The sequence below is a fragment of the Limanda limanda genome, chromosome 13 (assembly GCF_963576545.1).
Source record: "Limanda limanda chromosome 13, fLimLim1.1, whole genome shotgun sequence".
Lineage (NCBI taxonomy): Eukaryota > Metazoa > Chordata > Actinopteri > Pleuronectiformes > Pleuronectidae > Limanda > Limanda limanda.
This window is the reverse complement of record NC_083648.1, coordinates 8647138-8661040: the sequence shown is the minus strand read 5'-3', so window position 1 is coordinate 8661040 and position 13903 is coordinate 8647138. Positions and strand designations below refer to the sequence as shown.

The 13903-nt window shown below is 41.6% G+C and overlaps 2 protein-coding genes across 2 annotated transcripts in view; both read left to right on the top strand.

Moving 5' to 3' along the window:
- LOC133018277 (collectin-12-like) overlaps positions 1-5275 on the top strand; it is a 34115-nt gene extending 28840 nt beyond the window's left edge. The window contains exons 18-23 of the mRNA XM_061084597.1: positions 256-344; positions 625-712; positions 837-891; positions 1005-1158; positions 1559-1680; positions 1935-5275. Coding sequence (XP_060940580.1) covers positions 256-344; positions 625-712; positions 837-891; positions 1005-1158; positions 1559-1680; positions 1935-2163 — 737 coding nt within the window. The 3' untranslated portion in view covers positions 2164-5275. The remainder of the gene's footprint in view (positions 1-255; positions 345-624; positions 713-836; positions 892-1004; positions 1159-1558; positions 1681-1934) is intronic.
- A 1207-nt stretch (positions 5276-6482) lies between these two features.
- tmem236 (transmembrane protein 236) lies at positions 6483-9232 on the top strand. The gene is made up of 4 exons (XM_061085172.1): positions 6483-6742; positions 7523-7595; positions 8329-8452; positions 8592-9232. Exons 1-4 carry the CDS (start codon positions 6489-6491, stop codon positions 9230-9232), a joined length of 1092 nt encoding a protein of 363 aa, XP_060941155.1. The 5' UTR covers positions 6483-6488.
- The last annotated feature ends 4671 nt before the right edge of the window (positions 9233-13903 follow it).

Below are 13903 nucleotides of genomic sequence, written 5' to 3'. Positions count from 1 at the left end.
ATTGATTTGTGTGATGCTCCTGCAAATCTTTAATCCCTCGTTTATTTACTCATTCTGCATGGGTGCATTCCTTAGGCAGGCAACTGCTCTGTCTATTTATTCTTCAATAGCTTACATGAGATTCTAACTCTTTCATCTTCATTTGGTAACCATACATATTTTTCACTAGTAATCGGGTGTTGACTGCAGCAGCTTTCTGATTGCTACTGTTGCATTGTTTTTTATTGTTGCATTTGCTTACCTGGACATCTACAGTGAAGACAGAGAAGAAGACAGTACAGTTCAGTGAGGAAATCCAGGTGGAGACCATAGAGCCGGAACAAGAGCCTGCATACATAGACGAGGTAAGTGCACAGGCTCACTGAGTCGTTCAGCTCCACTGAAATGTCACTAAAGGGATGTTTCAAGATTTGATTTTAAAACATCACCTGGATTTTAAAACATCACCTGCTCCTAAAATTAGTTACAATACAGTCAGAATCAAAACCTAACAATTATATACACATTTTCTATTATAATGATAAATAAATAAATTCATGAAGTAATTACCCCTGGAGGAATTTATTTCCAAACTGCACGAAATCATTCAACAGTCATCATAGAAACTTTATTTACAACTTCCAGGACAAAATGGACCAGCTACTGCAGATGATCCAGAGCGCAGATCCCACAGACAACCAGTCCGACAGCGCCGAGTTATTACAGCTTGAAGGTAAACTGAAGACTGAAATAATCTGAGTAAAAGAATAAAGGTGTGAGAAATGATCAGTTTACAGCAACTGTGGTAATTTATGTTTGAGTAGAGATGAAATCGGTAACCATACACATTCCATCAGGTGCCTGCAATCAAATGGGACCTCTTATTGACCAGAAGTTGGAGGATATAGACAGGTGAATAACTTAAGACCATCAGACGTTAAAACATATGACAAATAATATAATCAGACCCTGATTAAATATGTAGTTGAGGAAGTCTTACTGTATTCATGTGTTTGTATTATCAGGAAGCACTCGGAGCTGTCAGACCTGAATGTGAAGGTGATGGAATCTCTGTCGTTGTATGCCAAGCTGATGAATGAGGATCCTGTTTACGCCATGTATGCCAAGCTGCAGAGCCAACAGTACTACATGCAGCAGCCCGCTAATGCAGCACAACAGGTACAGTGACCCTGAGACACTTTTACTTTGCACGACTCCAGAAAACCTTCGTAAAACCTTCTTTTCATTCACTGTGAATGCAAATTGCCCGTGTATCTGAAGTGGCATCCTTCGTACCTCACAATGTAGAAACATGGTTTGTGAGTTACTCAGGAGTTGAAATGTTGCTGTCACACCTGCTGCGTCCTGCCAGTTTAATATTTAGACAAGGATGTTGCTTTTATTTGTTTTTTACCTTTACTTGCCTCTGCAAATTTCACCAACATTATCGTGATGGAATTTTAGTCCCTGGAGACCTAAGAGACTGATTTCGTAATCTTGATACTTCAGTATTTCATCAATCTAACTCTTCGTCAAGTAATTCTAACATTAGCAACTCTGTGCATGTTTTTGACCACAGGTTTACCCTGGTCAGCCTGCATCAGGTTCATATGCCATGAGCGGTCCTGCAGTGCAGGGTTACAGTGTTCCCATGGAGCAGCTTCCTCCTGGAAGCTCCCTACCTGGTCAGCAAGCTCCCAGGTGAGTCCCTCATACATCTTGATGTCCTGGTACAAAATAATCTACAAGTTGTTGACATTATCTCTGTCATTCCATCTTCTTTCTCATTTTTGTATTTGTTCTGGCCTCAGCTGTTTATTGGAGACTTGGACATTATTGAACACTGTCTTCTATTGGAGAGTTTTCAGTATTAATGATTCAATTTTTCATCAAATATTTAACGATTCCACTTTGCTGGAGTGTTAAAATTCATGTTGCTTCGCTCTTTCCCGTAGTGATGTTCATATGTACATGGGCCAGCCTCCAGTCTACAGCGCTGCTCCAGGCAGCATGGCCCCACCAGACATTCACTACCACAACCCAGCTGCCGGCCACGGCCCCCCTCCAGGCACGGTCCCCACAGGCATGACGCACACGCAAAACTACAGCCACCCCTCCGGCCCAAGCATAGCACCTTCCACAGACGCCGCACAGGCCCCCTACTCGGAGAAAGCCTTGCTATAGGGCCCCCTCTGGTCACTGTTATCCTTACACGCAAACACATACATGCACCAGGCCTGATCGAATAGTGGTCAGAGATTATTTCTTTTACTATATTTTATGATTTGTTTTTATCGTGAAACACCAGAAGGATGGAAAATACCAACAAGAGTAAGCTAACCTTGACATTTGCCAGTCTGTGTTATTTTATCTGGCAGATAAAAAGTCTGCTTTGATTTTAAGAATTCGCCCCAAGTCACACTTGGTCTGAAAATGGAGACTCGCTCTTCTCCTTCGTGTCTTCACCTGATTTACATGAACATGGAGGAGACGCGCAGGAGCTTTCAGTTGCACTTATTTAATTTCTGGATTTCCCTCAAACCTCGTGTTCTCAAATCTAGATCTAATGGCAAAATATGCATTGTCCATTTTAACGTACAAGACCTGGCATTAACCATTTCCTTGTGACAGGCCTATTCAATATGATTATTGGTCCGTATTTTTCAAATTTCTTTTGAAGTTTCCTGGTAAGAATCACTTAACTTTGTCCTAATTAATCTTTGCTAGTTCAGTTGAATCTATTGTCAGTTTTTGATCAATCCGGGTGGAAAACAAAACATTAACCAGTTTATTCCTCAAACCGTACACAGGTTTTAGGATTGAATAGACTAGGCCTCACATGTTTGCATGTTCAGCTAGTTTACTGTGTGATTAAAAATATTTGAGTCATTGAATAATTTTAACAAGTGAACCAGTTTCTGTAGTGTTTTATCTTTGAAACCAAATTCCAGAAAACTTTCGAGGAAATAATTAAGAAATTGCAGACCTGTTGAATGAAGCCTAACCAAAATGTTTCGCGATAACAAGTGTAACTGTAACTACTTCAATCCAACATCACAATCCATATGCAAGTACCAATATAAGTGAATGCACAAAGGCATTCCTTCATGCACACTGGACCTGCGCAACCTATACACACACTACAGAAAAGTGTACAGCAGTTACACACAGCGATACACTTACAGCACTTGGCTCACACATCATCAGTCGTACTTGATGATTTACCATCACACACCACAGCCTTCTCACTAATCTACTGTGGTGCTGATCGCATCACTAAAAAAGGGGAGTTGACTTCCATTACCTTGCTTTTTATTTAAATATCATGAAAGTGACGTTTGGCAATGCTAAAAAAAATCAACGTCCGGCTACTACATTCTGTATATTTTGTTAATTTTTAGAAGTACTGAAAACTGAAGCCACTTTGTTTTTTGGAGGGAAAAGAAATGAGAGGAATTCAAGCATGCACATGACTCTTGTATATACTGTACTGAACCAGTAGTGAAGCCACATGATGACCTCATGGGTGGGATGTCTGTTAACACAGCTCAAGGTGGGTTTAAAGGGAAACTCTGCGGTCGTATGTGACAGATGAATGAAAAGGTGTAAAAGCCAAAGAGGGAAAAACCGTGGAAAACAAAACCCACATGCTAGATAAATACAAGATCGTTTTCTTGTTTTCTTTCAGTGACTCCTCACATTATCCTGCAGAGTTTTTCTTTATTTCTAAAACGAGCAGTTCTGCATCCTTGTTGCTGGATGTAGGAGTCACTGTGTCTCCGTTCAGGAGCTGTTCTAACGGACTCGTACCACAGACTACGCTACTAAGGGGGGGGGACTCTCTGAACCTCTCCAGTGTATTTGAAGCATCTCTTTAGTCAGTGTTGAAAAATTAATACTATGGAGTTTTTTCTTTTCTTTTTTGTAGTGCATTTTAAGTATGTTTTGATTATTGTTAAGCTATTTTAAATGGAGAACCAGTACAGGATGTATGTATTCAGAGGTGGAGTAAGTGATATTCTGCCAAACTTCGTTGTATATTTAAATGGCTCACACGAGAACATGGACACTTCTCTCTGTGTTTGATACATGCTTGTCGTACTGTAGGGTCGAATGGTAATGTGAAAACTGATCAAAACACTCCCCTCCACATGCATCTCAGACCCTAACCCTGTCATATCTTAGAACTTTTCAACCCCAAAACAGACCCTATCTGAAGCTGAGCAGAAACTAGAGGAGAGCGCAAACCTCCGCTACGGCCAAACTGTCCCTGTAAAATCAATCAAGCTGCACCGACACACTCATCGGTATCACTTCCTTTTAAATATGCTTGATTTTTTTTTTTTTCTCAAGATCCATGCATTGATTTAACTTGTGTCAAAGAAAAGACAAATCTTGCAATGGACCCTTGTTCAGATCCATGTCAAAACCAATTGGCAGGTACATGAATATAATTTTTGGGGGAGGTGATGTGGTTTCAGATCCTGGACAAGTACGTTCAAGATTTGTAAAGTTCTCTTAACCAAATCCTCCATAAGCTATTGGTGACCGTGGCACGCTGAGGAAAGATCAAAAGTACAAAGTCTACTTCTCATAAATTTATATACGACTCATTTATGTGAATTTTAAGTGTCAAGTCATTGGAAAAGAGTTGATTTTTACAAAAGGAGTGGAATGCAAAAGGCTGAGACTGGGAAATTATTTATGTTGTATAATATCGAATGATGCTAAATGAAGCTGTTTTAAATCTGTTTAACCAGATGAAATCATGTGTTGAGCCGACTCTTGAGATCCTATCTTTCAAATGTGCTGCTTCTCGTCGTCCCTGTGCCGCCTTAAGAAGCTAAAACAACCCGCAGCTCGAGTGCTTGGAACCTGGGACTTTGCAAACAAGAGGCCATTTTATTATGCAGACCTTGTTTTTTTATTTTAGCATTAACTTATTTGATTCAAAGATAAAGAATCCCTTCCTGTGCTGCCTTCAATGCTCTGGTGAACTAGTGTTAAATCTGTTGGATCTAAGAGGCTTCGACAATATCGAAGTAGCTGCTGTTCTGGAACCACGGTAGCAGAAGCCAGTTTGTCCCTCACGTCATCCCAATGTAACATGTTGCACCGCAGGGTCTGCACCCCCCCGATTAATGTACAGGATTGAGATGCTGCCTGTTTCTAAGTTTGAAACCGACATTATTGTAACGGTTCTGTCTAAACTTGTATCCTGCTGTTTGTATGTATTCTTTTAACCATACTTATTAAATTGGTATTCACAATAAAACCAGGCCAAATGTACAGGAAATGTATCTCGTTTTCTTGATTCTAGAGATACTTTTACAGAAAGTGAAATGCATTGTGTTTATTTGTTGATGTTCAACACTGCATTCTCAGGACATTATGAAAACCCTGAACATTTGTATCCTTTAAATCAATACATACCTCTTGATATATAATGTACAAAAAAATCAACACTTTAAAATGTCATGAGTAGTATTACTAACATTAAACAATATGTTTGTTGTTAAAGCTGCACCTTTGGAAAGCTAAGCCTAAACTTCTTTCTTCCTGTTATATGATATTGATGATTATCTTGATAAATGTCTTGTTTCTTAAGTTAAAGGTCAGATTTTTATATCCTGACTGAAGGTTCTGGTTTTAAACTGAGCAGGGAATGACACGATAAAAGGCAAACATTTAACAAATCAGTTGAATCAATCATGTGTTTCATGATCCTCGCTGTACTTGCACTGTGCAGCATTATCGATATACTGTACAGTACACAAATCTCTTATATTGCTGTTGATGAAATCTATGGTTCGATAATTATTGATATTGTCCTGTTGCCCACATCAACACCATTATTCTTTTCGTCACATAACTAGTATGAGCACATCACATATTCATTTATGATATCAAAACTGTCCCGCTGAATGAACCCTGATGTTACGCCCTTGTTTAGAACCAGTTCATATTATGGACTGAGACACAGTATTGGTCTTTAAACCAAATGTTCAGGAGGTTTAAAATGTGTCCTCTGCTTCGCCACTAGATGGAGATCAGCGTACATGAGTGAACAAGTCCCGATAGACATTTTTAAAGAGCAAAAGCAGTTTTGAACTGCAGCTCCTGAATATTTTAAAAATCATTAATATTGTTAACTTTGATGCAAGCGTAAAAACAGCGCAGAACATTAATATAAACAATCATTTTTATTTTCATATAATTTTACTGATTGAAAAATCCCCCTGTTAAAATGGACGATGTTTCCAGACCAGCATCAGACTCAATGTAATTGTCTCCCTTGTTATTATGGGATGGGAGTGCTCTTCTTTGTGAGCCCATAAAAAGGTGAGCATGACCACCTCATTACCTCAGCAATAAAAGAATACAGCCCCCGGTGCAGTGTAAGCAATGTCAGTGTGCAGAGTCCAACGGCTCCACTGGCTCCTCTTGTGGGAGATGATTGTCAAAGTCTTCAGCTCCAAGTCCAGACCAGCAGCTGGTGTTCAGGGACCATGACCTCGGGGAAGACGGTCAAGCTGGTCCTCTACGAGGTGCTGCAGTTTGCCGCCCTCGTCGTACCGATCTTTGTGATCATGGAGAGGTTTGCCGGCCTCATACGTGACGTGAAAGGACGCGATCTGACGGCCTACTGGCTCGTGGTGGCGGTCTCTATGGCCTATGTGACCTCTGTGACCCTGCTGGTGTGGGTTCCTCTCAAATTTGTGATTCTGAAGAGGCAAGGTTCAATCGCAGAGATCACACAGTGGTGAGTACATGAGATGTGTGGGATAAGGTATTTACATGTAGGTAAAATAATGTATCTAGTACAACTAATTTGGAGGAATATAGACCGGTTATGAGAGAGAAAATGACTAAATCACATACCATTTCAGGGAAAGGGATATTCTTGATATATCTAATGGGGTAAAAGTGAAAAGTACTCTATGTACTGAAGTATAGTAATAAAGTAAATGTATTGCATCCAACCACTTACTGTAGGAAAGTAGAAATAATGTAAAAACAATTGGCTAGGTGAAAAAAAAATCCCTCTGAATTCAAAAATATCATCAGAAAAATGTAAATATAAGTAGACTTACTCACGATGTAAAGGTAACACCTTTTAATAAAATATATTTTGTAAAATAATGGGATGTCTTGTATGTGCAGTGTAATATTAATAGTGATAATATAGTTTTTAAGAGAGGAAATAACTGTATTTTTCATTTTTAAAAGGAAACATTGAATTGATAATTAATAAAATGCAGCCCTGCTCAGTTCAGTGGTTTTAAAGGTCCGTCTGATAAGGGGTTTATTGTGACTAATGTAAGAAAACACTATGTAGATAACTTGTAATGATACAGATGACAGACAGATGACATGAGTAAAAATGGAATGTATCAAGAAGCATAACACATACTCAGATTTGTCAAATTATACTTGAATAACTGTGATTTACCGTCTGTCCACCTTTAAAAATAAATTATTCATCATATTCAGATGATGGTCATTCACACGTGTCCTAAAATGACCTCTGTTGTCTTTTCAGGAGACCGACGGCACTGGCGTATCTCATCCTTTGCACATTACCGTGCTTTGCTGTTTTAGTCGCCAGCTCCAAGGTAACGTCATCGTGACCGATCCTCCCGTCACTGAGGAGATATTTGTCATAAACAGTCCATTTGTGGCTCAACTCGTTTCTATGGCTCCCGCGTGTAAGACAATGTGTTTAGAGCAGGAAAATGACTCAGTGAGTGATGGTGGACTTGGCCCAGTGCACCACGGAGGAGAGGAGAGGCAGCGCCTGTCTTGCTCCCTAGTCCCTTGAGATTTAGTTATTGGCTGAGCCTCAGAGGATTTGCTCTGCATGTACTGAGGAGGACTTTGGCATCATCATCATCATTAAACGAAAAAGCCAATTGGAATGTGTGGCCTGTCACAAGACTGTACTCAGTCTGGGGTATTCAGTAACCTATAGTAAACCTGCCAGGTTTTACATTAACTTAAATTCCCCCCTAAATCGTTAAAAGACACACAAGTTCAAATGTGTCCTTTTAATGCTCAGACAAGCAAAGACACAAATAAGAGCATCTGACCTCAAAGACCTTTACACATCTAATATTGTATTCTGTATTCGGGGCGTTCAGCAGCGTCTTAATGTCTGTAATTATGGGATAGTTAAATTGGACAGGTTCATAAAATCCCGAATGCAGGAGCTCGAGCCAAAAGTTGCAATAAAAAATGTCAATTTCGTTTCTTCCTGCTTCATCCCTTATAATTATCTAAGTGGCAAGTCAGCTCTTGTTTAGATTCTTGAATTGATATTTATTTTCCTCTGTTATCGTCACACTGTAGGTGCAGGTGGACAGCGGACACAGACTGGACCATTTCACAGAGTTGCCCGTTTCCTTGGTGCTTTTCTCCCTCATCTGTGTGGATATCACAGAGAGGCTTCGCCCCTGCAGGCTCCTCGGTCAATGTAAGACTTGTCAAAGAGAGGACATTTTCACAGAAGGCCTTTTGGCACACCTCCTAATGTGCAACTGTAATGATTATCAATCTACTATAGATGATACCATGTTGATTATTTAACCATTTTTGTGTATGCGCTCTTGCAGCCGACAGCCTGGATCCTGACTTTGACACCCACGGCCCGGTCCTCACCCACCTGGAGCAGGTGACCACCGTCTCCAGCCAGCTGCAGCCTGATGAAGGCCAGAACGGTTTGACCCCAGGCTCTCCAGGGACCAAAAACGGCAGCACGTCGGGCAGATGGCGGGACTTTGCCAGCTCACCCACCCACTCAACACCCAGCTCACGAGGGCCCAGCACTGCCTACCTGTACTCCTCATCCTCACGCAACAGGTCCTACTCGGGTAACCTCGGCTTCCTGTGGAGGAGGGACGGGAGGTCGGAGGTGTTTGTGGATAGTTTCCTGTTCTGGTTGGACACTGTGGAGATGATGAGAGTAGCAGGAGAGCCCTCGATCTTCTACTCAGCCTGGGTCTTCCCTGTCTATATTATTAGCTTCCTGTCCACACTCCGCATGGTCATCACGCCTAACAACCCGTTATTGTCCTCTGCTGGAGTGGCTCTGCAGGACTTTCCTTTCTTCATCTTCCGGGTCGCCCTGATTGTTGTGTTTGGTTATGTGACGCCTGTGTTGTACCCTCTGAAGAATGCGCTGGTGAGCTTGACGTTTATCTACTTTACATTCTTGACCAGGCTGAGGATATTCAGGAGGCAGAGCATGTTCTGAGGAGGAATGGCGCATTCTGTAGTCGATGACAGATTTGCTTTGATTGCGGGTGCTTGAAAAGTTGGTATATTTATGTGTTGGAAGCAGCACTGAGAGAATCATGGTGGTGGATGATGTGGAGCAGCCTGTGTTGAATGGTCATGTCTGTTAATGAAGTGAGAGGCCACGCATCCAAAATATCCCAATGTAAAGATGATTCTGTAATGTGTAGGTTACAGTGTACAATTGGAATCCAAATGTATATATTTATACTTAATTTTATGTTTTCCGGCTACGTTTTTAATTGTTTCTTTTTATTTGTATCACATTTGTTAACATAACACAAAAAAGGGAGAAAAAAGTCATTGTAAACAAAACATTACTGAATAAAAAAGTATTTTATTTGAATTCTGGTGTAATTCAAATATTATAAACTGCTTCTCCAAGTCTCTGGAAATCAACTGGAATAAATAAATATTTCTCTATTTAGTGATTTGAGTTGTATATCTGCTGACTGCCAAAACAGCCGTGTAGGATTATTATAATTTTGATACTTTCTTTCATTCAGTGACACATGCTGAGCTGCGTCTTCTTATCTGGGCAGAAATATCCCTTCATAGGACATCTGCTGTGACCTTTCCCTCTAAGAGGTCGAGTGGTCATTAATGCTGTTTTTTCCATTACGTTCACATTCGTAAGCCCCAACAGGAGAGAGCAGGGCTCACATCAGACCTCTGACGTTTTTATGGTAATGACGCCAACCTGATGAATCACCCCGGCTCCTCTTCTCATCTGCGTAAAAGAACAAAGTGTCTGTTTTTCCTCTCGTGATTTCCGATACAGTTCCTTCGGCCTGTGTTTGCCTTCCATCACAGATCCAGGAGATAAACAGATTCTCTCTGTCGTGCAGCTTTTACTTCCTTGCCTCGTCCTTGGCGGTCGCAAAATTAGCATCTCACCCTCGTCTTCAGCCTGTGGTGCAGGCAACGTGTTGGTTTATGAGTTTTTCGTGGCTGTGTAACTCACCGGTTGTAACCTTGGCATATGTGTGTGTGTGGGTGTATCAACAATGACACAACAGACAGATACTGGTGTGTAGTAGAAGTCTGACAGAATTATACCCTATGGGGCACTTGGTCTTTGTCTGATGGATGAGCCGCGGCTGCAGGACAAACTGTTTAAGGGAATTGCCAAACCGACGACTCCCAACTCTCTAGGAAAAAAATGGGCGAATTAGAAAAATAGCAGCAAACGTCCTGCTGCACCCGAGGTGATGAATTCAGTGATCCTCAGACAGAAATTTATATCCATCTTAATGTGGCAATGCATTCAGGACGGGGAGAGAGGAGGATTTGTTAAAGACTTTAAGGATAAACACGTCGAGCGACAAGGCACCAGACAGTAGCTGTAAATCACAGAGAGGAGCCAGAGCTGTTTCCATGGACCAGTATGTGAACTAAAATGAACTCTCCTTAATTTCCCCACAGCCCCGATCAGTCTCCTCCTTAATGATTCACACTTTAATCTGCAACAAAGCATTAGCCCAGCCCGGGTTATTGTGGCCATTTTACAGCACGTCATGTTCACTCTCTGGCGAGCCCTTTTTTTTTATTCTCGTGACACCGAATTAACGACCTGAATGATCAAGTGAAGAAGCAACAGCCTCTATTTAATCCTCCTTATCTGACTCTGTAAGGTCCATGTTCAGCTATAAAAGTGGCACAGGCCTTTTTTCTATGTAGTCAAATGAACCTGTCACACTCAGAAAAAGCTTTGCATTAATTTATCCACTTGTATCCTCTTGTTCAGCTTGTGCACTGCGGAAATATTCATGTCATCAAGTCATTTTGCCCAAAATGTAATCCCTAAGGTATAATAAAACAGATGAAAACTCACATACCTCTGCCAAACCTCAAAATCCCCCCTTATGAAACCACATTTAAATTCACAGGATCTTTAAATTGGATCTGCACCAAATTGCTAACTTTAGTCCACTAATCATGCCCGATTATTTTCAAGATACATGAATTTTAGAGAAATCGTCAAAAATGTAAAAAAAAAAAAAAAACGCCCCCTGATCCGCACACAAAACTCTGCCCTGACCAATATGACATGTTTCTGTCGATGTTGTTACCAGAGTCATTTTTTCATAATCCTGCTACCAGAAGACAGAGAAATAAACTAACGCGGATGAAAGCATTCCTGCTCTCCACCAAAACACCGTCAACTTTGAAATTAGTCTTCAACACAAACATCTGTATTGTTAATCATTCCATCGGCAATTTTCATTTCTGCATCTCTGTCTCTCTTCATTCTTGTGATGTGCTCATCAGGGTGTTTTAAGGTTTAGTTTGACCTTCAGTTCTCCCCCCATGTCTGTGCGGGTTTACTCTCCATCTTCCTCCCACTGTCCAAAGACATGCATACTGGAGGGAGGTTAATTAGCGACTGGTAGTCAAAGAGGTCCTGAACACAGGCATATCAGTCTCTCTCTGAACTTATTGAGCAAAGTGTTTTTACAGTACTTTGAAGTATCCTGAAATGATCTATTTTCCACAGTGAAAATCCTTAAATGATCTATTCCACAGTGAAAATGTTGTACTTTAATTTGAAAAATCTCCAAATCTATGCAGTAACATTGTTTGATATTCAGTATGTAGGTAGTCAGAGAGGTCCTGAACACAGGCATATCAGTCTCTCTCTGAACTTATTGAGCAAAGTGTTTTTACAGTACTTTGAAGTATCCTGAAATGATCTATTTTCCACAGTGAAAATCCTGAAATGATCTATTCCACAGTGAAAATGTTGGACTTTAATTTGAAAAATCTCCGAATCTATGCAGTAACAATGTTTGATATGTAGTATGTAGGTAGTCAGAGAGGTCCTGAACACAGGCATATCAGTCTCTCTCTGAACTTATTGAGCAAAGTGTTTTTACAGTACTTTGAAGTATCCTGAAATGATATATTTTCCACAGTGAAAATCCTGAAATGATCTATTCCACAGTGAAAATGTTGGACTTTACTTTGAAAAATCTCCAAATCTATACAGTAACAATGTTTGATATTCAGTATGTAGAGAAACAGTAGGTGTGACGATCATCAATGAACTTTAAAAGTATAACACTATAGATAGTGGATAGATGGATATACTTCGTTTTCAGTAAAAAAATATTTATATATTTCATAATTTGTCATTGATTCATCTACAGATAAAAGTTACCAACGATGCTAATGAACAGACAATCATGGTCCTCAGAAGACGATCGCCTGAATTTCTTTAATGTTTTCAACGAAACCCACGATTCATGGTTCCCAGATGGTGAATCCTTGGTGATCCCATAACTTTTTTACCAACTGTAGTGGGACAAGATGATCAAAATGCTGATGTTAAAGACGTCGTCCACCTGATGCTCAGCTGTGCTTTGTGTTTCGTGCTTTTATCAAACGCACATTAACCTCAAAGACTGAAGCTTCATAGCATTGACCCTCATGTAGCTGCTGTAGCATGACTGTACATCCTCATCTTTACCTGAAAAGTTGTTGCATTGTTTTAACAAGAGCCGGCTGAGAGGAGAAAGGACACAAGAGGAAGCAACAGCAGAGGGACGGAGCAGACACAGAGGAGAGAGACGAGGAGAATGAGAGAGAATGAGAGAAACAGAGGATACAGATAGAGAGATGACAGGGGTGAGGGTGGTGGTGGTGGTGGTGGGGGGGGGTGTTGCTGTTAAGGAGGGGTGGAGGCTTTGTAAATCTGAGAAGCTGGAGGCGCATTTGAGATTCAGGCTGTGTGTCTCCTGCGCTATAGCCGAAATGTTACCTGCTCTAGCATGGCAACAGAGAGAGAGAGAGAGAGAGAGAGAGAGAGAGAGAGAGAGAGAGATGGGGAGAGTGGTGAGCTTCAGCTGCAGCCTGCACACACACTTACACTTACACACACACACACACACACACATGCAGAGTCACAACCGGGGTGCAAAGAGTGACTCAGGTAAGCAGGAACGCCCCTGAGGAGAGAGGACCCCTGAGAGAGAGAGGGAAGCAGCGTGGTGAAGTGAGAGGCAGAGATACTGGAGGAGGAGGAGCCTCAGAGCTGGGATTTTTGAGCAAGAGGAAGAGAGAAATTGCAGAGAACCCCCCCCCCCAAAAAAAAGATTCCAAATCTGGACTCCCAGGGTGGGTTTAGGAGGAGGGAGGAGGAGACAGAGATACAGGGAAGACAGCCGTGGAGTGATGCAGGGGCTCTGATTGGATACATCTGACAGACACACACACACACACACACACACACACACACACACACACACACAGGGATAATGACATTTAGTTTTTGTGGGGGCTCAAGCTGGGGGGGCTGAAGAGGAGGTGAGCCGGGATAGAGAGAGAGAGAGAGAGAGAGAGGGGGGGGGGTGAGCTGCAGTCGGGTAAATGAACACATGGAGGGGGGCACCTGTCCTTCTGGGATGAGGTGAGCACACTTACAACTTCCCACAAGACATACCTCACACACCCTGAGTCTCTGGGACAGCCGCTGGGAGTCCGGACCCCCCCCCTCCCCAAGGTGATCCTGTCCTGCGACAACCTGTGGACGCAGCAGGAAATTGGATTCTTTGCCTTTAAAACTCCCTGGAGAGCTGGAGACCAGGTGGGTCACCTGTGCCATGAGGATCCTGTGTGTGAGCCTGCCCTG

Excerpts from the sequence above, each read along its gene's own strand:
- tmem236 (XM_061085172.1), top strand. The coding sequence starts at position 6,489 with ATGACCTCGGGGAAGACGGTCAAGCTGGTCCTCTACGAGGTGCTGCAG. Across the intron at positions 6,743-7,522 it reads ATCGCAGAGATCACACAGTG|GAGACCGACGGCACTGGCGT; the intron begins GTGAGTACATGA and ends TTGTCTTTTCAG. Across the intron at positions 7,596-8,328 it reads TTTTAGTCGCCAGCTCCAAG|GTGCAGGTGGACAGCGGACA; the intron begins GTAACGTCATCG and ends GTCACACTGTAG.